The sequence below is a fragment of the Leptodactylus fuscus genome, chromosome 2, assembly GCF_031893055.1.
Source record: "Leptodactylus fuscus isolate aLepFus1 chromosome 2, aLepFus1.hap2, whole genome shotgun sequence".
Lineage (NCBI taxonomy): Eukaryota > Metazoa > Chordata > Amphibia > Anura > Leptodactylidae > Leptodactylus > Leptodactylus fuscus.
This window is the reverse complement of record NC_134266.1, coordinates 210,325,201-210,348,834: the sequence shown is the minus strand read 5'-3', so window position 1 is coordinate 210,348,834 and position 23,634 is coordinate 210,325,201. Positions and strand designations below refer to the sequence as shown.

At 41.4% G+C, this 23,634-nt stretch overlaps 1 protein-coding gene across 2 annotated transcripts in view; it reads left to right on the top strand.

The window, feature by feature from the left end:
* The window catches only part of ELF1 (E74 like ETS transcription factor 1), an 88,352-nt gene that overhangs the window by 45,482 nt on the left and 19,236 nt on the right, over positions 1–23,634 (top strand). Inside the window, exons 1-2 of one of the 2 annotated variants that reach the window (XM_075265462.1) lie at positions 6,381–6,492; positions 16,310–16,584. In XM_075265462.1, coding sequence (XP_075121563.1) covers positions 16,513–16,584 — 72 coding nt within the window. In that variant the 5' untranslated portion in view covers positions 6,381–6,492; positions 16,310–16,512. Of the gene's footprint in view, positions 1–6,380; positions 6,493–16,309; positions 16,585–23,634 lie in introns of those variants that run through there. The other variant, XM_075265461.1, reaches the window with a different exon arrangement.

Genomic DNA, 23,634 nt, shown 5'->3' with positions numbered 1-23,634 from the left:
AGAAGTGTTGTGATAAAACTCAACTGAAAACTGCAAAGAAACTCCTTTGCTTCAGAATCTCAGGCCACGTTTGGATGGTAGAATTCCCCTGAGTCATTCAATCATTTTTTTTGGACTTTAGGTGTTTTTTTAATAGGCCCTTTTTGTAAATCTTAATATCTGTATTCTGAGATGTCATTGCTTGTAGTTACAATACTGCACTATTGATATTCTAATGACGTTTCCCGTTCTGATAGTTTGGAGGGACAGATTCCGTTTAGTCTCCTCGACGGTCACATACGATGTTTTTCTGCCTGTCATATTGGTAGATTTCTAGTTCTAATGGAGTTTGTGTAGATACACTAGTCATGTGAAGGGTATTAGTGCCGACAACTAGTCGCAGAGTCCATTAAAAGTTTCTATTGAAATACATTTGCATATTATTACAAAAACAAAAGGCCAAATATTTATTTCTTCGCATTTAGTAAGTAATACAATAATTCTCTATAGCACTCTTTCCTACTAGGAATCCTAATACAATCGTAAAGAAGTTGGCTGATGCTTATATACAAGTTTAGTTGTGACTTCCACTCCTCATCATATAGATCTATATACCTGTACAGGAATACAATGTATTCACAAGTATTAGCAGATAGTTGAGCAGAGTGCAGTATAAGTAACAGAGCAAAGTGATTTGTTTAGTGACTTTGTACTTCTCTTTGTTGATAATGGCGCTGGCTGCAGCTTTACTGACCTTTGACTCCCAGATATTTGCCTTAAAGGCTAGCTAATCATCCATAGCCCTCTTAGATGTCCCTGCTATTTGGGGCGCACAGTTAATCGGTGGGAGGGGGAGACTTTGATCTGTCCTTTAATAGAGGGCTCTCTTAGCATTTCAGATAATGCATTGCTTGTGCATAAACTGAAGACCTTTGATGCTTAGAATATTTTTCTTAAAAACTTAATCTATTCTGGGTAATACTGAACAATTTTTTTGTCACCTTTTTTTTTTTTTGTTTAATTTTTACCTCAAGGCTAAACGCTTGTGTGCATTTATTATTACTGTTATTGTAACAAATATTCTACTAGTACATTTGTGTATTTGGGGTGTTTGACGTCGGGGAGCAGCATTAAAAGTACCTTCCTGATGCTGCTACTGTGGGTGCTGCTGCAAGTAACATCAGATAAATGGATCACAGCTTGTTAGGCTTGGTTCACATCAGCGTTCGGGCCATTTTGTTCCCCTCTCCGCATGAAAAATGCGGAGAGAAAAGTCCTGCAAGCAGCACTTTTCTCTCCACATTTTTCGTGCACAAACCATACGGTTCCCATTATAGTCTATGGGGTCTGCATGTTTCCTTAGGTAGTTGCTTTTTATGTGGATTAGGTTTCCATTCGTGGGGTCCCCAAGTGGACTCCCTGAACGGAAACCCATGTGCAGATGTGAACGAGGCCTTAGGCCCAATGTACACTGGGAATAGGGACCATACATCGACCGTTTTTTTCCAGCCAGTCAAGAGATCGAGACTCCTTGCACTATAGTGATTTATGATGCCGGGAGTCCCTGCCTGCCCATGGCTCTTCTGTCCCACACTGTGTATATATTATAGTCAGTAGAACCACAAGGAGGCAAGGATTTCTAGCGTCTTGGTTCACTATTGTTCAAGGAGTCCCAGTCTGTAGGCCCTCCTACATCCGACAGTTACCTGGGAAGGAAAGAGGGTTGTTGCTCCCCTACTAAAGAGGTGAGAAAATAAACATTATTGATTTTCTCTTTGCAAGCAGAAGCAATTCTGATTCTGCCCTTCCAATGCCAATAGTGGAATATTATGCCATTTACGAAAGCCTGTGTTCTGTAAATGAACTGTTCACAAAGACTTTCATATAGTATGTGCACATCCTTAAAAATAGATTGAACAAACTATTGGAAGCTTTAGAATCTGCTTAGACTGCTCTAGGTTAATAGGACCTTGTTTCTGAAGCCCTTTTCTATTGACATGTCTGGGGCGTGTTTCCTCAGTGCACTGTCTACATGGATCATGTGATCTGTCCAGCCCTACAATTACTGTGTAGGTAAGAACTGCAATATTCATAGAGGACCTGTCATTTCTCCTGACATGTCTTTTTTTAGTAAATGATAGAATTCCTCACAAAGCAACAATTTTGGAGCATCTTTTCTTAGAACGCTATGTTGTGTGCTAGTGTGATGTTTGCATGAGAACATGTTAGAGTGTTATAAGACTCTGTATATGAGTTCCTCTGGTTGTGGCAGACTTGAACTGCCCTTGAATGGGCACCACATACATTAGTTTTCTATTGGTCGCTGTAGGGAAATGCCTTGCAGACTGCAGCCCACCTTGGCACAGTCAGCTGTATGCCAGGGAAGTATGGTGCGGGTTAATTGATCACATCAGGATTGTCATCCCCTTAAACATGCAAAATGCTTGTACTGAACTTCTGCAGTCCCTTAAGGTGCATTTATTGCTATCACTTCAGCTTCAGGGGAACATTTGCTTCCTCACTGAGGTTTTATCTTCCCATTTTTCTACATAAACCACTTGTTTGTGTTTCTGCTGTAAATGAGGACGATTTAGAGAAGTACACAGAAAGCAACCTTGCTATCGTCTCATGTTTGGAGAACTTTGGCAATTTGAAGTGGTTGTGTAGTGTTACAGTATGGGTCTGTAGCTGGCGATGTGGTATAGCAGAAATAGCAGGCTAGGCTTTCTCCACTAGACTTTGAAGGGATTCTACCACTAAATCAACATTTTTTCTAATTACCACGTCGGAATAGCCTTAATAAAGGCTATTTGTCTCTTACCTTTAGACGTGGTCTCCACGGCGCAATTCCTTAGAAATACCGGTTTTAACCGGTATGCAAATGAGTTCTTCGCAGTAATGAGGGCGGGCCCCAGTGCTCAAACAGCTCAACCCCGCCTCTTCTGTCTTCCGTCTCGGTCCAACCTCCGACGCCTGCGCAGTACGCACCTGTATTGAGCATACTGCGCAGGCGTTGGAGGTTGAACCGAGACGGAAGACAGAAGAGGCGGGGTTACAGCTGAAGGAGGCGGCGCTGGAGTGAGCTCTCTGGCAGCAGTGGGGACGCCCCCATCGCCGTTTGAGTGCTGGTGCCTGCCCTCATTGCTGAGAAGAACTCATTGCATACCGGTTAAAACCGGTATTTCTAAGGAACGGCGCCGCGGAGACCACGTCTAAAGGTAAGAGACGAATAGCCTTTCTTACGGCTTTTCCGACGTGGTAATTAGATAAAATGTTGATTTAGTAGTAGAATCCCTTTAATGGAGAGTTGCACACTTATAGACTGGCTCGCCCCTGCCTCTCTGCCTTATTGCACGCTTGCCAACTTTTGAAAATTGTCTGTAAGGATATAGATCTTTGTGCCCCTTTTATATACCACATCCTTTATGTAAGTCATGACTCTTTTACCGAGCCCCTCCTCACTCTATTTATGGCTGTATAGTTGTGAATAATTTTTTTTTTTTCTAATGTAGATTGTGAGCCCCAAATAGGGATCACAATGTACATTTTTAATCCTATCAGTATGTCTTTGTAGAATGGGAGGAAATCCATGCAATCACGGGGAGAACATACAAACTCCTTGCAGATGTTGTTCCTGGCAGGATTCGAACCCAGGACTCCAGCGCTGCAAGGCTGCAGTGCTAACCACTGAGCCACCATGTTGGCCCCTAGTTGTGAATAAATTGCCTTGTCTGTGCTGCATTAAACCCCACCACCCACCTTTAGCGCTCTATGTAAACTGGATACAGAGAAATTTTGGAAAGCTCTCCCTTCCATAAAGTTTCAGTGGCGTCCAGGACATCTGACCACATTTTCAGGAGCCAACAGGCATTCTAGGAAATTTGGCAAGTATATGGCCAACACCTCACTACTTTTGAAAAAGAGAGTTTGCCTCTGGAACTCCCATCTATTAAACATTTATGTCATAGCTTATGGAAATCTTGAGCCGGCTTGAAGGACTTGCTTGGTAACACATTTGTCATGTACATAGATGGAAAAGTAATACTGACTTTATGATAGAAAGAGACACATCTAGCCTAAAAGAAAAGGGAATGGACTATGAAAATATTACACTAACTTACGTTAATGAAACATGCTCCAGCAGCAATTCTGGTCTTTGGTGGGTGTGATGGTGACTGGATCGTGGTATGCCTGGTAGCTGGGATGTTCCTCATTGAAAGTTTTCCATAAAAAAACAGTTCTAGTGACTGTTGTGCATACAACTTTGATGGCTGTCGACAGCTACTGACACCCACGGTCACAATGTCACTATTACAAGGGTTGTAAAATTAGACAAATATAGCTACATTATTCCAAAAACAAAACAACTAAGCACTGATGGGAAAAATTTATAAAACTTAACATTGAATAAATACCCCTAAAAATTCTTAGAAAAATAAGAGTGAAAATATGGCAAACATTGGTACAATACAATATTGGGATATGGTGGTCCAAATATCAGAGGGTCAGCACACTAACACCTTATGTAACCAAATGGGTCACCAGAAAAAAATATGGTTAGATCTTTCCCAGTCCATAGTCACGTAGGTAGTGAGATGAAGACAGAATCCTAGGACAACCATGACAGTCCCTAGGCTATCCCTCAGGTGCTGTACCTGTATCTCTAGATTGACTCCCACCCTGACAAGGGCAGTCCCAAACTGTACCCTCAACAAAAACTAGTCTCTTACAGTCCCTACACGTTTCAGGGTGCATCGCCACCAATCATCAGGGGACCTCACTACTAATAAATGTTCTAAGCAAGGTGACCAGAAAACATATTTCCCGACACCGCGATGAAGGGGTAAAAGTCTCACATCACAAAGTGGCAAAAGGACGTTTAACAAAAAGTATAAAAGAATAGCATTCCTTCCGCTAACTAAAGTACTGGCAGTAGTGCCACTGCCAGTACTGTAGTTAGATAGTGGAAGCAATGCTATTCGTTGGTACTTTATGATAGAGGGACTTTTGCCCCTTTGTGGTGTGAGACATTTGTTATTTAATATTTATGTGTATGCACCCTATGGAATTGATAAATCTCCTACACTATGTACACACTATATCCATATAAAGTGCTAAGTGGTCATCTATAAACATGTGATCCATATTGTAAAAGGTACTTTCTTGTCCCAGAAAATGCTATGACCACAATAATGTTTTTTTCAGTACAAAATGCATACACTTCAGTTTTTTGGGGAGTTTTTTTTTCTCATTTCTTATGGTAAATTGATCCTAAAGGTATTTTCCATTGTTACTAGTATTAAATCAAAAAGCTTTATTGGCATGTCCAAATAGACATTTGGCACTGCCAAAGCAAAGAGGGTGGTGGGTATGGGGGGGGGGGGGTCTTGGGTTGGGGCGTATGGAGGTCGATGAGTGATTAGAAGGGGCAGTAACCAACTCTGTAAGAAGCTCTGGTTGTTGCTGGCTAAAGAGAAGCTCGACTTGTGGAGGATGTAATGGTTTTGTAGAGGTGTATACAATTACAGTGACTTATAGATTTTACCATACAATATGGCAAAGATATACCGTAAGTATCTATACATTGACATGACTGTAAGTGGGGATCGCAAATGGTTAAACCATGCCCATTATTGAAAAGTATAAAGATACAATTTTGGGTCCAAGATTAGTTCTACTATGTATGATATGTATATAGATTATATTTATATTAATTAGTCATTTATAGAAAGAAGCTCCCAGTGCTGCCTATAAACAGAAAATGAAAATTCTCATCTAACATGACATAGTGATACTGGCACTAAACAGCGATAACTCAGGAAAGTAAAAGGCACAGTTGTGAAATAGAAACCGGATACTCTATGTACTCCAGATAATGGGGGGTGCAACCAGCTCTAATATATACACTGTACTAATGTGCCATGGAAGTGACATCCGGCTGTGTCTTATTTTACATGTAGTGCCCTATGTGAATTTTCTTAGCATATTTTTGCAGTTGGGTGGGCTACTTGGCAAATATTTACTGCAGACAGATGCATTTTTTTAGATTTTGTATCATAATGCGATCCCTAAGTTATATTTTTATTATTAGCAGTGGGAGGGGGGTATTTCTTAATTTTCTTTTGCTTATATATTTTTATGAAAACCAATACATAAGGCCTTGTTTTTTTATTGTGGAATATACATGCTTTGTTTTGAATCTGCATTCAGCATGGACAGGGTTAATGGTGAAGTCAACAGGTATAGGCACATCCAGGTATGTGATATGTTTGTTTTGCAAGGTGCTACAAATGCTCGCTCTGTGCAACCTGATACCATGTAGGCTGGGCCAGCTTGCCTAGGAAAGCAGGCAGCAATGTAAGAGAACTGGAATTTCAGGTCCTGGTCGGTAATAGCAGCCGGCCCTCCCTGGGCTGTGACTGGCGATTGCTGTCAGTTCCAAACTGAAAATAGGAATAAGGTTCAGAGATGGTTCTCAGCCCAGAGTCTCCCTCATTGTGAATATTGCACACGGTAAGGAATCGGCCTCTTCCCTCCAGAGGGCTTCAGGTTGGTGCTATGATCATAGGCCAGATAATAAGCCTTTTTCTTATTTATAGGGTATTTTTATTGTATGTTTTAATGTTTTATACCATGTAGTGACTTTATTCTGTAAGACCAGTCTATATCCTGTAAAGTTAGCTCATAACCCCAATATAAATGACTAGACTATAAAGATAAATACGGCAGATGTCCTTGCTTTTGTCTTTTGGATCACTGCTGTCTTGGTCATTTTTGGATTTGGCTAATAGAGCTAAAAAGCATATGAGACCCATCTTGGTTCTTGCAAATAAAACCTTGTGGAAGATGGTGTGATGTATTCCTTCATCTAGTCCACTTCTTGTGTTGCAGTACAGCTAGGCTATGTTCACAGAAATGATGGAGACTATTTGGAACCTCCATTGCAGGACAAAAATAGTGCAGCATGCTGGTAAAATGGTTTGGTTGGGTAACAGAAACCCGACAGACCTTATTATTGCGAGTAAGCTCTATCGTATGCACTTGATGATCATCATGTAACAAAGCCGGCGCCGCCATCAGTTCACTGTCTTGATGTAATGACAGAGCTAAACAATGGAAGTGACCAACACAATAGACAGTCTCAGAAATCCTTATCAAAGTGTTGCGTCTCAGTCTGTAAAATATTACTTGGTGCTCTACATTACATGTGAGCTTGTAAAATATCTCCTATAGAAACAATTGGCCAAAATGTTATTCTAGTCACTTGATTTTCAGCACATATAGAAGGTGTGTATTTTATCATACCCAGGTTAGTATTTGCAGATCATAGGCGTAAATGTCATGGGCGATTCAACTCTCCCTTATAGCGGATAAGCGCTGACGCTGGTTAGCAGTTTCATTTGCCTTTCGATGTCCTTCTATTGACTGATCCACCATGTCCCTCCTGAGTTCCAATCTGCTCTTCTTCTGGTATCCTCGACCCTTCAGCTGATTCACAATAGTCTTAAGATTGTAAAGTATAAGCTTTGTCTCCTCTGGGCATTAAACATGGTTATACACATATAATCTTTGGTGCAAAGCCAGAACAATATGGAATAGATTGAGCAACTTCAGAGTATGACGTTTTAGTGTGATGGTTGCTCCGAGTCTCATTGGTTGAATTGTCCATGTAATGTGAGTATTCATGGGGTTAAGTGTCCTTTCTGAAGCACAAAGTGTAGTGCACCCACTTGTCCATCGAGTGGTTTTTAACTTGCAATTTGCAGCCTATGAATACTGTTACCAAGGTATATATTTTGAGGAATACACAACAGTGTTATTAATATCAAGCTTTTACCTTGGACATCACATTTCCATATTGCTGCAATATAACTGCATACTGGGACCACCCCCACTTTGTACCCTGATAATAGATGCTGAATTTAGTGACTAGTTATTACTGTTATCCAGTGTTCAAAGGACTACTATGACTGTGAATGTTATGTTTGTCTCACCCTTAGGCTGCATTCACACAGAGTAACGTTGGCGTTTTTGTGCTTATTTTGGCACTTAACGCCGCGTTTGCGCCATTTAACGTGACCGCAAAATAGCGCGGTGTTAACGCGGCGCTATGTGCCAAAATAAGCACAAAAAACGCCAACGTTACTCTGTATGAATGCAACCTTACTCTCACACTCTGAAAGCTATATGAGGGAGCCAGAATTTCCATTTGGGCTTCAACCACAAGTGGAGTATACACGCCATACACCCCCCAAGTTTTCTGCTCTTCATCTGTACAATATTGGTGGAGTTGGAGGCCATGATACAGTTGCTGAAGCCCAGCTCTCCTCCTGGGATCACTCCTATCACTGCCCTCTTCTACCTCCGACATGCAATGGACCAATCCCTGGGCCGGGGGAGGCTCGACACAAACCATTGCATGAATTGTGGTGGGGTATCGGGGCTGTTCTGCCACATCTCACAGGCTTTACCAGCCACGATTCCAAAATAACCTGGATTGGTGATGTTCTTGGGTAAACTGGCTATATTATATTCATCCTCTCATATAAATATTTTTGAGTACATAGATTTGTGCACACTTGGAAAAGCAAAATTATAGAAATGTTATTAAAGCAATGGCAAATGTAGCATTGCAGCTAAAGATAAACGGTGAACCATCCATTGTGTTGAAACTTTGGGGGTTCGGTGACCAATCATATTACAAATGGGCTTGAGTTATTTTATATGATTAGGGGTATAAAGTAAAATTGGCTATAAAAATATGATTTTAGTTGGCTTGGCCCTAGCAGTGGGATTTGTTAGTCATATTGTTTGAGGGCCCCGGCAGCGAGGCCTATAACATAGGGCAATTGGCATAAGCCTCATGGGGTTTTTTACCTTCCTCTGGATCAACAAATGTAACTGTGAACCTATATCTGTCTGCTGGCAATGACACAGATGATCATCCTGATGGGTTTTAGAGGTGCTTGGCAGAGGTTTATTCTCATTTTTCTATGGAGATGAACATGCATACTCGACCACGCTAAGCATGCATATTTTTGTGGAGAACCTAGAAAGCCAAGTTTGGTTGACAGCTATCTCCTGACTATGGCAAGCTTTAGGCATTCATCTGGTTTGCATGTAGGGTAAATGCATTTATTTAGGGTCATGTATTATATTTAAAGCCCCGTTCTTGCAAATGGCTCTCCATTCAATAGGAATGGCTGTTTTAAATGTACAAACAAACTTAGGGAAAGAGCCTAAATAATGAAGCATCAGGCAGATGTTCTCAGTGTTACCGCTAAGGTTGTAAGTAAGTGTGCACAAACATAGTAATGGGGGATGGGGAGTCAAATTAGCCTCGTACCTTGTACCAACAGGCCTCACCTGTTTCTCCACTTCCAGTGGCAATACGGTTCTGGCCTGTCTCTTAGTGGGTGAGCCGGTCTAAAGTGAAAAGCACCTGCAGCCTGCCATGATGTAGTCATACGTAGCTCTGCAAGACACAAGGAGAAAGCCAGAGCCGCTGTTCTTTCCGCATTTGCTTTGTACATTCAGCTTTGTCAGGAATGGACACCCACCAATAATGTGCAAGATGAGATATGCTTTCCAGATTCCCATATGCTGAATTTCTGTACAGTTAATGCATTTTTTGTTTGTTTATTTATTTTAACTAAAATCAGGAGTGTATATAAAGACTGATACTGAAATTAAATGTCGAAATCCAGCATTAGTGAGCTCAGATTGAGAAGACAACCCCTGTCCGTAGATATATTGTATGGGGTCCATCACTGTCTCATTTAAGAAGGTTGTAGTGTCATTATGAAGTACGTTCCTAGTTCTACCATTGAAGAGATGAACAGCCTAAAATTACCGCAACTCCTGTTACTTGTCCCTCAAGTCAAGCAGAAGAGAAAATGGCAAGCAGAAAGGCAGAAATGTAACCAGAGTGATTTTCTTCTACCTTATATACAGTAGTTAAAGGGCAGATACTGAACAGAAAACTCAAATACAGTAGAAGCTGTATTATACTAGATGCATTTATACTAGAAGCTGTATTTATATGGTATCTTGAGGATGTAATTTAGTCATTTATTTGATCAGACATACTAAAAGCAATTGTAGCCACAGCCTCCATATTCAGTATTTTATTGGCCCACAATTACAGATAAAGGATAGTCAGGTGTATTTAGCCTATAGCGGTTATTAGGTGGTTGGAGGGGGAGGGGGTACCTATCAGATTCACATCTATATGAAAGCCAAGTTAATCCAATAGTATATTGCTATGTCTCTGCCTGCCTTGTTTCCATAGTTTACCCTGATGCCAAATGCTCCACAGCTAAAAAAACAAACAAAACACACACATACATCTGTTCACCTGATATAAAATAAAACTTCATTTATCAGACCCAGGACCACCTTCTTCTGTTGTTCCAAGGTCCAGTTCTGATGCTCGTGGTGCCCATTGTAGGCCCATTTTTGCCATGTAAGGTCTGACTGGCCAGAAGCTCTGCCCCAAGCCTTGTAGCACTGTGTTTTCTTCTTTTGTAGCCTGGATTGACTTTTTTAGCCATTTGTGCTGCAGATTGAACGAGATGGGCTAGCCTTCTGTCCCTATGTGACCAATGAGCCTTAGATGTCCATGACCCTATCCTTCCTTTGATCACATTTGGTCAATACTAACCACTGCATTACAGGAACACTCCACAAGACCCCACATATTGAAAGTTACCATTGTCACAAGGTAATTGGGTGTCATTCACTTTCCTATTAATGGATTTAATGTTATGCCTGACCAGTATATAGCTTGTGAAAATCTGAAGTATACAAAGGCATCTATGTCGTTTTAGGTATGTCATAAAAATGAGCACAAATATTAGGGCCAGAGGCGTAACTTGGAAGTTCCAAGGCTCAATGCAAAATATGTAATGAGGCCCCACTTACTATGTGCTGTCTATAGTATTAGAGCCGCCTTATGTTGTAGAGATGCTTTTGGGTTCTCTTGAGGCTCCATGCCGTCTACCTCTGCACACCCTATAGCTATGGCTCTGGTTAGGGCACTCTGTAATGTGCATTTTGTTTCTTTGGTTCGTATGGGTTAGGAATTACGAACTTGTAGATGAGATCAGACCTCAATATACTAGGTATAGAGGCAGCCTAAATGTGGTCAGAAATAGCAGATTTTGGGAAGCCATCATGCGGCTGTCCTGTTGAAGATGGGATTGTTTTGTATGAATGATCTTACTCAAAAAATGAACAACTAAGCTGCCTGATCATATATTGTTTAATATGCACAAAAGCAGGAATTATTGCACCACCATGCAAAGCCCTGCGCCTGTTGCCATGCTCTCTCTAATAAAGGCAGACCTTGGCTTACCTCTAGTTTTCACTGTGCGGTTTCTGATTCTTGCTCCTGCTGTGTCTTCCATTCTGTTTCTGTATCTGTCCAGCCCATGAGGCCTAACAAGTACACATGTGAGCTCTTCTCAGCCATTTCTTGACTGCCTCTGTGTCACGGTAGTGTCAGTGCCCAAGCAACCGTGATACCGAATGTTACTAGCACCACTATGGAAATGGGGTAGGAAAGCTGTTCCTGGCGCTTCAACAGCTGACTAGGCCCTGCCTGAGTGTGTTAGTCAGCTGTTCCCAAGCTAAGCTCGGCCCCAACAACTACTAGCTCTCTGAACGCAAAGACCTAACAGACAGGTGGGGTGAGATCTATAAGAGGCTAGGGACTGGGATACTAAAGGTGGTCACCCCTAACGAAAGAATAGGTGCAGCTGCAAACAGTAACAACTAGGATGGGACCAGCTGGAGAACTAACAGGCGCAGCACAACCATAAACACACAACAGGAATTTGAGGAGAGGAAAAGTGATTCTCACAAAGCTCAAAAACAGATTCTCACACAGGTCAAAACTCGCACCACTTCCAATTCAGCTCCTGAGACCATGCAACTCCACAAACCACTCCTACTAAACTGGGCCAAGAATCCTAGTTTGTAACAAAGAAAACCGGTGAAACTGAAGCCAGCAGTGAGCCTTTTACAGACCCCGGAAAGACCCGATAGGCTGAGGACAATGTTACACCTGAAGCTCGCATCTTCAAAGACACCAAGCCAACTCAAATATACATTGAGGCAGATACCCACCCACCAACTCAACAGCTCAGTGGCAAGAGAATAACCAGAGAGTCACAGGACATCGGCTCAAATTCACAAACACCACCAGAAAATACGCAACAATTTTATATAACAACTCCGGTCCTGACGCTCTGCTTAGTTTAGTCTTCTGCTCTCTGCCTGAGCAATATTGAATCTTGAGACAGATTCTGCGAGGGTTCCATATTGCTTTACTGCTGTTTATCGTTTATTGAGCTAGGCCTGTTTTATTAACCACACTTCTGCTTCTGTACTGCTACCTACTCCTATATGATCTTTGCTTGCCCTATACTACTGTACCTGAGCTGCCTGTCTTCAGCCATTGGCTTGTGTATGACCATGTTTATCTGCTGCCTGCCACTGAGCTTCAACCTGTAGCAGACTGTATCCTGGTCAGAAACCACCTATACTGGGACCACTCTCACCTGGTAGTCTCCCTGGAATGGGGTTAAAGGGTGAAGACTGGGGGAACTCTTAAATAACTCCCTAAGGGGTGGCTTAGCGCCAAATTGGTCAGGTGGCACAGTGTGACATGAACTAGGAGATTTGGGCTTTGGGACTGAGCTACTGAATATGTGCGACCACCTGAGCTGGACACATTTGGTGGACATTCTGAGAGAATATAAAATTAACATCAGGAGCACCATAACATATATACCAGAGCAATATCTAAACATTTGAGTACAAATTATTCCAATTGATAAAATATGCATTATGTGTGTGTCTGCAAGAAATCACTGGAAAAATCTGTGTAGAACTTGTCCAGAGCTCAGGACATGGAAGGGACTAGAGCCATCTGCCAATCTCCTTTTATCTTGAACCACGCTGGTTGTACTTATACTGATATAGAGGTACATCCAGATAGTTTGGCAACTGAATAGGGCCAAAGCCCTTCCCACCCATGGTGTGCTTAAATGTGATTTTGCAGATAAGACTGAGGTGAGGTATGGTTGCCACACTGATAGGCTATACCCATTATGTTTTTTTGGGGAGTTATTGCATATTTCTAGAAATTACGAGGCAATGGTCTGTGGGCAATAGCGGAGTGATTACTATGCAAGTGACTGTTATCGAGATTAGGAAAGCATTTAGTTGTGAGTGCTGGGCTGTTCACCCAATGTGCCCTTGTGTGAGGTGTGTCTAAAATCAGACCGGTCTTACACTTTTATTACTGACTGCTTACAGGTGTTGGCTATTGGAATTTTATATTGTAACTAATGTTAATGGCAATATAGTGTTAGTTCTGTCAGATGATAATAATAATGGTGCTATAGGGTTTAGCTGGCATTTCTTCATATAAGAAATTCTGTCCTCATTCATACTTGGATTTTTGGTATCTTTCTGCTAAGAATAGGTTGTGAATGGGGACCATGTGATGCTAGATGCAGAGGCGTAGCTATAAGGGGTGCAGAGGTAGCAATCACTATTGAGCCCTGTAAACTCAGCAGGCCCAAAGGTTTCTCCACAATATACACCAGATGACATAGATGACATATGGTAAATGGGGGCTTTATTACATATTTATGATTGGGGCTCTAGTGATATGTGCCTAGTAGCATAGTCTTTTGGGGAACATAGACCGCCTGAGACTGCTTGCCCAACTATTATGTCTTTATGTTAGATTCACACTAGTATTTGGGTCTCCATATTTTATGTCCACTTGGGGACCTTAACAAAGGAAACCCTATCCGCTTAAAAACGGTTACACGTGGAAACCTGCGGACCCCATAAACTATAATGAGGTCTGCCGGGTTTCTGCTCAGTTTCTGCTGAAAATGTTAGAGAAAAGTCCTTCTTGCACGACTTTTTTCTTTACCGATTTTTATGCGGAATGGGGGACAGAGAGGCTGAAACACCGACTGATTCCAGTTGAAATTTTCTCTCTAGCCACCTCCATTCCCATGCAACAAGTGCAGGTAGTTTTGGTGACTGATATGCTAAACAGATAGTGCCTACTATAGTCAATGGGATCTGTCGGGTTATGGCCATTATCATATATTTTTTGTCCATTGTTCTGCTTTCATGATACTGTGGAAGTAAATCCACGGAAGTAAAATGCTGGTGTGAACAGAGCCTTGGCTGCAACTAAAAACATTCAATTACAGTAAGACGCTTATTTAATAATGGTGTTTTCTGACCCTAAACATTTCTGTTATATCTGAAGAAACTATAAATACCTTGCAGGTGTGGGTCACAGCAGTGAATATGTCATAATAGTTAAGCCAATAATACTCCTTTAACAAACTGTGTATGGATGATGGAGTCTTTCTTCTGTCTCTGGACGCTAGAATCCTTACTTGTGCTGGATATAATCGGTAGAATTCTTTTACCTATTTTCTAAAGTGTCCATCATTTGCTATCTGATCATTTTAACTCTTAGGAAAGTCTCTACAGCCGAGCGTGTAAGATAACCGTTCTCCTTTTAACTGCACGGTTAATAATGTGATGTTTTCACAGTCTTCCTGTGTACTAGGAGGGTCCTTGCTAGTACGCCCACACGTTCTGCAAACAGACTGACTTCATTATAGACTCATCATGTAACTAGCTGAGCAATGATGGTTCAGGCATTTCCAGTTAACAAGTAAAAACTAAAGGCGGTTCATGTCGGTTGTGCAATACCGGAGAACACACTGTCCAGAGGTTGGAGGAGCAGCGGCAGTTCTCATGATACTTTTTGTAAGGGCTGTTGATATCTGCCTCCATGTTATGTTTAGTACAGGCATCAGTAGCAGCCCTGTACAGCCAATTGGTGCAGGGGATCAGCTGACAGCTACCGACTGATCATATATTGATGGCCTATCCTAGGAATACTCCATAAAATCTTAAATCTTGGACAACCCCTCTAACTGTTGTCACAGTTCAAGATGCTGGATTATACTTCTGTTCTTCCACAATAGATATCACTGAACTCAATAAATACGGTAGTTGTCAAAATCCTTAAAATTGTTGCCTGGTTTAGAAACTATATTTTCAATGACCCTATTGTGCACTGTGGCTTAAAAGGGGAGTCCTTCCCTTGTAATCTCCATATATTAGCCAGTGCAGACAGAAAACACAAAGAAGACTCTGGAGAAACTCTTACATCTATGCCCGCTGCATGGACAGCTCATCGTGTAAAGCTTAATTTCCCTTGGGGTGGCATTACAGGGGAATTAACCTCTTAGGGCTTAGCCTCCCTGTAAATTCTAGCTCATCGCTGGGGTCCCAGGTGCAAAGCGCGTTGTGATTGGTGGATCTTCAGGTAGCCCTTCTTACATTGTACAAAGAAGATTGTCTCTTCTCATCTTACTTTTCCATTTTGCACTATAGTCTTTTAAAAAATCAAATATATAGTTTAGGTTTTCTTTGTTACTGTACAACGATAATGTTCATATCTCCATAATTGGGCATGTGTGAAGATACAGAAAACTGCGGCCCAAAATAGATGTCATGACTAGCCCATGTGTGAAAATAACACAAACCTCATCCTCATATATATACCTTTTCAAAGTTGACTCTACTAAAGTTTTTTCTGTGCATCTTTTGATGTATTTTGCAATCTACCCCTTCAATTAATGAAGGGTTAACACTTTGCCCTCCTGAGACTCCTGTCCTACTCGGCTCCTGTACAGCTGTTTCCATTCTACCCCTCAGTCTTGAGCTGTGTCTGGGGTGGAGTGGTTGTGGTGTGCAGATCTTTGCATGTTCTCTTTTGCCGTGACGTGGTCATCACTGTTTCCTTCCTGTAGTTCACAAGCTTGTTCTTGTGATAAGCAAAGCTATAATGTAGACCAGAGCTGCAAAATGTCAGAGAAGAAATTCAGGGAATGTATCTATTCTCTGTTGGCTGTTGATGTTATTGTATGTGAGCTTTTATGTTATTTTTATTCTTTTATCTGATTTCGGATTCTGCTGCTGTGCAACATAGAATTGCTTTGTACTGATCCTGTACTTTCAGGGGCAAGCAGTAATGATTTCCTTGTACAAGAGGTAACCTAAGTCCATCTGTTCAAGCTATCATAGGTCACAGCGGGTAGAGGAGGTCTCATACCGTTTAATTTTTGTTCTGGCTCATCTGTTATATCATTGCAAATATGATTTTATGTATTTATCGCACTATTATTGTTGTCACGTTTTTACGTTGTATGGGTTAGATGTTTTTTGCTTTTTTAGGTAAGATATGTAAGCTTATGTTTTTTGTTACTTTTTGCAGGTCCGTACATCCCAATGACAAAAACGGCGTAAGAAAATCTGTTGCTTGCCCTCTAAAGGAAAACCGGACACCTGGATTTTGATCATCAGAAATATTCGTGTTAATGACTGAACCTGAAGAAGCACTTTAGTGGCCTGGATTTACCAGTTTCATTCCATCCAAGATACTTCTCATGAAGAGTTGTAGGAAGGGGATGCACTAGGATGGCTACCGCCGTGCAACCAAATGAGCTGGTGTTCGAGTTCGCAAGTAATGTCATGGCTGATGAACACCAGGTAGGTGACATGCATGAAAAATAGGGAAAATTGGGATGACCAAACCCATAAGGGAGCATCAAGTACAATGTAAAGAGGTGTACAATCAGGGTACATTGAGTAAAAAGGGTATATCAGTCTACACTCCAAGCTGTATATTAATGGCGAGGCTGGGGTAAGGACCCATGGGCGCCATCAAACTGGTCAGTCTGGGCCTGAGTGTAACACTCAGGCCCAGACTGACCAGTTTGATAGCGCCAATGGGTAAATTGGCAAAAAAGGGTTAGTGCTATTGTGAAAGCTAGACAAGTGGCATTATAAAGGTAGACTTTATGAAAATATGCTGGTCATATATGTCAATAGACATTCCAGATGACCTAAATATAATATATATTAAAATATAATCGGCAAGCTGACCACTATCTCCTCACACTGTCTTTTATTTATGTATGTATGTATGCATACATTCTGGGTGCAATCCAGCATACATATATCATAGGAAAAAGGATAAGCAGCTACCAGGTACCTCTGGCGGTGTCTCCATCCGGTAGTAATTTTTTTTTTCCCTTTCCATGGACTTTGGGAGAAATTAGGCAGTATTCTTAGCTGTGAGATTTTCCCTAGTATAATCTGATTTATTATGGAAAGGTTTGCATCTCCATTGCACGGAAGAGCGTCTCCTAGTGGTCGGTCATTACTGATGGCCATTTTTGTGTAACTGTTAAGCTTTCTGAGTAGAGGAAGATGCAGACTATCTTGACCCTGTCTTGTCTCTACCACTTCACATGCTATACTACTTAGGACTTGACAAAGGCAGCCATGGCCATAACTATAATGGATAACCACTTGACCAGAAAAGTCCAGATTTCATATAGGCGATAGGCTCACTATAACAATGCTCTTCTGGCAGCACCAGGTATCATTCTGGTTTTAAAGTATTGTGGGAAAGGTCTTTTTGTGGATGATACTTTACCTTAGCAGAAATGGAGTTCATGTCAGATCAGGGCACATTGTGTAGTAAAATAATAGCCATAGTTGTTTGGAGTTAAGGGCTTGTGCACCTAGCAGAGCTCTGTGTATACACCCCCTGTATTGCAGCTCAGGGAGCCTCTAGTGGAACATATAGTGGGGAATTGTGCATGCATATAAAATCCCAGACCGGGAATGCAGCCTGGGCCCAGTGCATGATATGGGGCAAATATTACATAAGCATATAGATCCATAATCCTGCTGAATATTTTTAGACATTAATGGTGTTACTCAGTTGTATATTTACCAGAAAAGGTGTATATTATTGCACAAAGGATAATATTTTTCTAACCCCAAATATTTTAGCACCACTAGTCAGTGATTGTCTGCTAGTCTTTGATTTTATTGGTTGGAGCTGTGAGTGTTGTACGGGCACTTGACCATTGTAGCAGTCATGTTGTACTTCTTGAAATCATTTCTGTAGACAGTGGCTGGAGCCGTCACATCCCAGTACTGTATGTCCTATGTCCACGTCATGTAAACAGAGGGCCAAAGACTTGTGACACTGAACTGGCAGAGGATTAGAAGGGGAGTGTAAGAGTTACAGGGGTTTTCCAGGCTAAAAATAGGTAATCAATATGAGATTGGTGAAAGTCTGATACCTGGCATGCACAAGGATCAGCTGTTCTCAGCAGCTGATACACAGAGAATGGAACAGGAAGAAGACAGCACTGTTCTCTGTGAAGTGGTTGAACACAGTCACTGCATCTTGGCATTCATTTTTAGCGAATAGGACCTGAACTGCAGTAACCTGGTCTGGCCACCAGTGTCATAGTTATAGGGATAACCGTGGTCACACTTGCATCTAGGCCCCTAATTTCCTCTCTCCATGCCATTGTACTAGTGAATTGTATATTTATCTTCATTTTCTACACCGCTTTGAGGCAGCACCTGGCAGTGCATTTCTTCTATTGTCCTCCAGGCCCCCAGCGGTTCACTAGTGTGGGGTGGAGGGAATGTGGTCTATTACCTAGAGGAGGGAGAGAACTATTCTCTCTGGGGGTTACTAGTATCTATGTGAGGCTGAGACAATTAGGACACTATTAACTATGTAGAGGGGAAGACTATTAACCTGTACATGAGTCCCCCTGCGAACTTCCGGTTGGCACATGCGCAATGGAAGGGCGGCAAGAAGACTTCCTGTTCCTTAGTGAATTAACCAGGGCTGGGTATGTACTTCAGGGTATGGTCCTCGGGTTACGACGAGCCTGCTGCAGAACCTCATTTTCTGAATGCTATACAGTGTATAGCATTCGGCAAATGAAGGCTGATTGTGTAGCAGGCTCGTCCTTTCTACGAGCAGGTAAGTATGCTGTTACCAGTTGACTTTTTCTCATTGAAATGAATAGACCAGCGTTGATTGGCCAGTTGCCAGTGATTTGGCCAATCAACGCTGGTTCTGCCAGAGGCTCGTCTGAGGAGGCGGAGTCTAACATCGGACTATTCATTCCAATGAGAAAAACTCTTGCCTGCCCGTAGCAAGGACGTGCCTGCTGCAGAATCAGTGTTCATTTGCCGAATGCTATACATATATATAGCATTCGGCAAATGAATATATATACTGTATAGCATTTAGCAAATGAGGTTCTGCAGCAGGCTCGTCGTAACCACGAAACAGTATGCCTATACCCCTGCTAGACATGGCAAACTCTCAAAACCGGAAAGAGATCTTCGACCGGAAATAGGAAGGGCGGGACTTAATCCTTTGTTATTGTTGTCAAAGGGGGACTCATGTGTAGGAAGAAGGTACCATTAGAGTCTATTACCTTTGTGGAGTGGACTATTGCTTTGCTGCATCAATGAGTCACTTAAAAGACCCAGCAATGCAGCTGAAAGGTAGGCTGAGGCTACAAGGCAACCTTTGGTCGCATGATGGGGGTTGTATGTTGCCCTGTGACTCCTTCACTAATGTAAGTGAATGAAGTTGAATTGTGACCCTGAGGTTGCTGAAACTCTAACTTTTAGTTACAAAAAGATTGAGCAATTGTAGTACTCCCTAGGTTGCAATGTGACTCCATTTACTCAAAGGGGTTGTCCAGGATATACAGTTTTTCACTAGGAGGCCAGGCAAGGTGAAGAAAAAAACAAAAAAACCCATACTTACCTGTGCCCAGTGCTCTGATGTTTTCCGGTCAAGCCCATTGCTTCTTCAGTATTCCTCATCTCACTTAACAGCTGAGGCCAATCGGTAATCTCAGCAGCCTAAGGAAAGGGACCGGGACGTCACCTACATACATCACCTGTAACGTTCCATGTGCTTATGCTGCTGAGGGCACGTGCGGTGAGTAATTCTGCTGGAACCAGTCCCCAGGAGCAGCAGTTAGTGTGGTTTTTTTCACTTTCCCCAGCCTCCTTGTGAAAACTGTATATCCTGGAAAAGCCCCTTTTAATTTAGTGAAGTAGTCAGAACATGACATGGCAATCTTTGATTTGCAGATAGGGATGGTGATCATGAGCTACTCTATGCTCGCTAGTCTACAGAGTATGTCCGTTTCCTGCTCCATTCTCTATACATAAGCTTCTGAGAACAGCTGATCAGATAGGGTGTCAGATCCCCAGAGATCTAATATTAAGGACCTTTCCTTTGAATATTTTTAATGCCTTTTATGTTTTTTGTTCTCTTTGCTTTAAGGAGAGTATTTGTGTGACTTATTTGGCCAGCATGGGATGCCATGTGATGTGTGCATGTCCTCTGACTTGCCGTGCCATCATTGTAGTCTGTTATGAACAAATACCACATTGTCATTGGTTGTCCTCGACTGCTCACCAAGTCCGTGTCCTAGCAGCTTTGTCTTCTATCATAGCGCTCCGGGCTGCTATACAAACCAGTCCTGAATAGACCTGAAATGTAATAGTGTATAGTTGCAGCCTTTATGTGGCAATATAAAGTTATATTATATATAATGTGATATGTGTGTATGTATACACACATGTATCTATATGTGTGTGTGTATATCTGTATATATATATATATATATATATATATATATATATATATATATATATATATATATGTGTGTGTGTGTATGTGTGTATATATATATATATATATATATATATATATATATATATATATATATATATATGTATAATATATGTGTGTGTGTATATAACACACACACACACATCTAGTGTGTAGTTAAATTTAGCAAATTTTGGATGGAAAATTGTAAGATTCAGTCCCTGACCACTGTGTTGGGTCTTTATACCAGTCAGTAGAGATATGAATGACATATTGGGGACTGAACACTTGCATTGTGATATATGTACACATCTATGTCTCTTTTTTTAGTACTTTTATCTTGGCACCCTGATGTATGTATATAATTGGAGTATATAGCCAATTCAGATGTCTGCTCACAGATCAGATGAACCTCAGAGACTCCTTCTAAAGATGTTTTTACAATAAACAGATAAATCTGTGAGTGATCCGCCCTGTGACCAAGGGCACTGTGTAATCTGTACCTATAGACACACCCAAGACCCTGTTCATAGCCCCGCCATTATTCTGAGTCTTTGTTGTCCTACCGCACTCAGGTGATTCGCTCACGTCATCCATCAGGGCAATGACTCACTGGTCTTACTGGTCTGTACAGAGGATTGCCAGGTTATCTCTGCAGGGGATTTTGCTTCAAAATGTAAAATGTATAGAGCAAGTTCTTCTGAAACTGAGTCTGTAGACAACATGTGCAACTGTATAGCATACAGCAGTATATGTAAAGGCTATATATTCAGCATACACATTGGGAGATTTTCTTGGCCTATATGCCAAACGTAGGCGAGATGTTCTCTGAAGACAAGGGTTGTCCAAGAACTTACAATTGATAATCCTGTAAGTTCTATCTTTAGAATAGGTTATGAATAGCAAATAATAATGATAATAATAATAATAAAAATTATTTATATAGCGCCAACATATTCCGCAGCGCTGTACAATTTGTAGGGTTCAAATACAGACTGAAAGATACATTACAAGAAAAGTCATTTCACACACTGGGACTGAGGGCCCTGCTCGCAAGAGCTTACAATCTATGAGGTAGAGGGGGTGACACAAGAGGTAGCAGGGGCAGCATTGCTTATACAGTGGTCAGACAATTCTGTAATAGAGGTGACTGTAATTACACAAACATAAAACTTTATGAGCCGTCACCAGTCATGACCTTTAACATATGGGTGGTGCTTGGACATATAGAGTTAGCCTGAGATGGCATCATATCATGTGGGGTAATGTGGGAGCTGGAACAGAGGAGGGTTAAATTTTGGGGATTCTAATGACGGTCGGAAGGGTTTACATTAGGAATTGTGATAGGCCTGTCTGAAAAGATGTGTCTTTAGTTTACGTTTGAAACTGTAGAAATTGGGAGTTAATCTGATTGTCCGGGGTAGAGCATTCCAGAGAAGTGGTGCAGCTCGGGAGAAGTCTTATATACGAGCTTGGGAGGTTCTGATAATAGAGGATGTAAGTGTTAGGTCATTGAGTGAATGGAGAGCACGGGTTGGGCGGTAGACAGAGATGAGTGAGGAAATGTAGGGAGGTGCAGCATTATGGAGAGCCTTGTGGATGAGGGTGATAAGTTTATATTTTATTCTATAATGAATATGTGTGCGTTTGACTTCCAGCCATCTAGGTTATCAATAGTATACACCCCTTTTATTAAAAGCATATTCTGCTAATGTAAAGTATTAGCCTGTGTTCATTTGCTCAGTATTTCCTTACACTTGTCATACATCAGCAACAGAGCCCCCTAACTAGTACAACTCCGTACATTGTGTGGGGAAGTTCGTGCAAGCTCTGTCCCATTCGAGTCAACCTATTAAGGCACATGGACATCATAGAGGGGACCCCTCTTTATGAGCCAGAATGAAGAAGTACTCTGTGAGATCAGCTTCTTTTCTGGTGGACTTGAGCCCCCCCTTGCATTTGCCTCAATAGTCAATAGATACTACATTTCCAAAGTTGGTTATGTAGCGCTGAAGTGGCTAACATGCTGGATTTTGGGCAAATGCAAGCTGAATAGTATGTGTCTGGACGTGGACAACATACTATAGAATAAGGTGAATGGACTTCTGCATTGCACAAAGCAGTATATAGTGGATAAGCTTGCAGATACGCTCCAAGTTGTAGTTCTGGTCTTCTAGGGTGAGGTTTTGTCAAGGAAGAAGATACAAATTTAAATTGAAAATATGTCACAAAAAACATGGGAGGTGGGTTTCTCAAAGAGACAATCTTTTGAGAAAGTTTCATTATGTTTGGGAAAATTGTGGGAAGGAGACAATTCTGCAGAACCAAAAAAATTTGGCAATCCAAAACATACAATTTTGTCCTAGGTGTGACCTAGGCCTCACAGGAGGTTTTTCTTGTTTGTCAGCGCAGGATTGACTGCCCATGTGCTGGATGCTGAATGTCAGCAGATGGAGTTTCTGGAAGCTCAGTGGTCCAAAGAGACGTCATATGTCACCAAATAGTGCGTTACTGCAATACTTGTATAGGGAACATGTTGTTTTTGTACCGTGTTAGCCAGTGGGTAGGAAATATAAAAAACAAAAAACTTGAAAGTCTTTAGGAGTTGATACCTTTTTTTTTTATAATCTGTCATCATTTCGAGTTAGCCATTAAAAAAAGGTATCAACTACTGAAGACTTTCAAGTTTTGTTTTTTTATACTTGTATAGGGGGATATTTCTGTATTACAGCATATAGTGGAGTATGCCACATGAAAACTCTATACCCCCTAAAACCTGAGTCATAGAAGTACAGTAAAGCCCCTTGGACAAGGAGTTTTAATATGACCATGTGTATAAGGACTTGACATGGAGCCCCTCTATAATCATCATCATCATCATCATCATCACTAAAGCACATGTTTGACGCTCTGAACATTGTAGTCCCTTTGTTGGGGTCTGACAGCACAGAAAGCTCTTGCGTCTTGGATGTTTCTGGCCCCTTGTCTATTTGGCCCTTGTTAACATTCCACATACTCAGCATTATGAGGTCAGCATCGCTTTCTTTTCTCCAGAACATAGTTTTGTGCTTCTGCCAAGC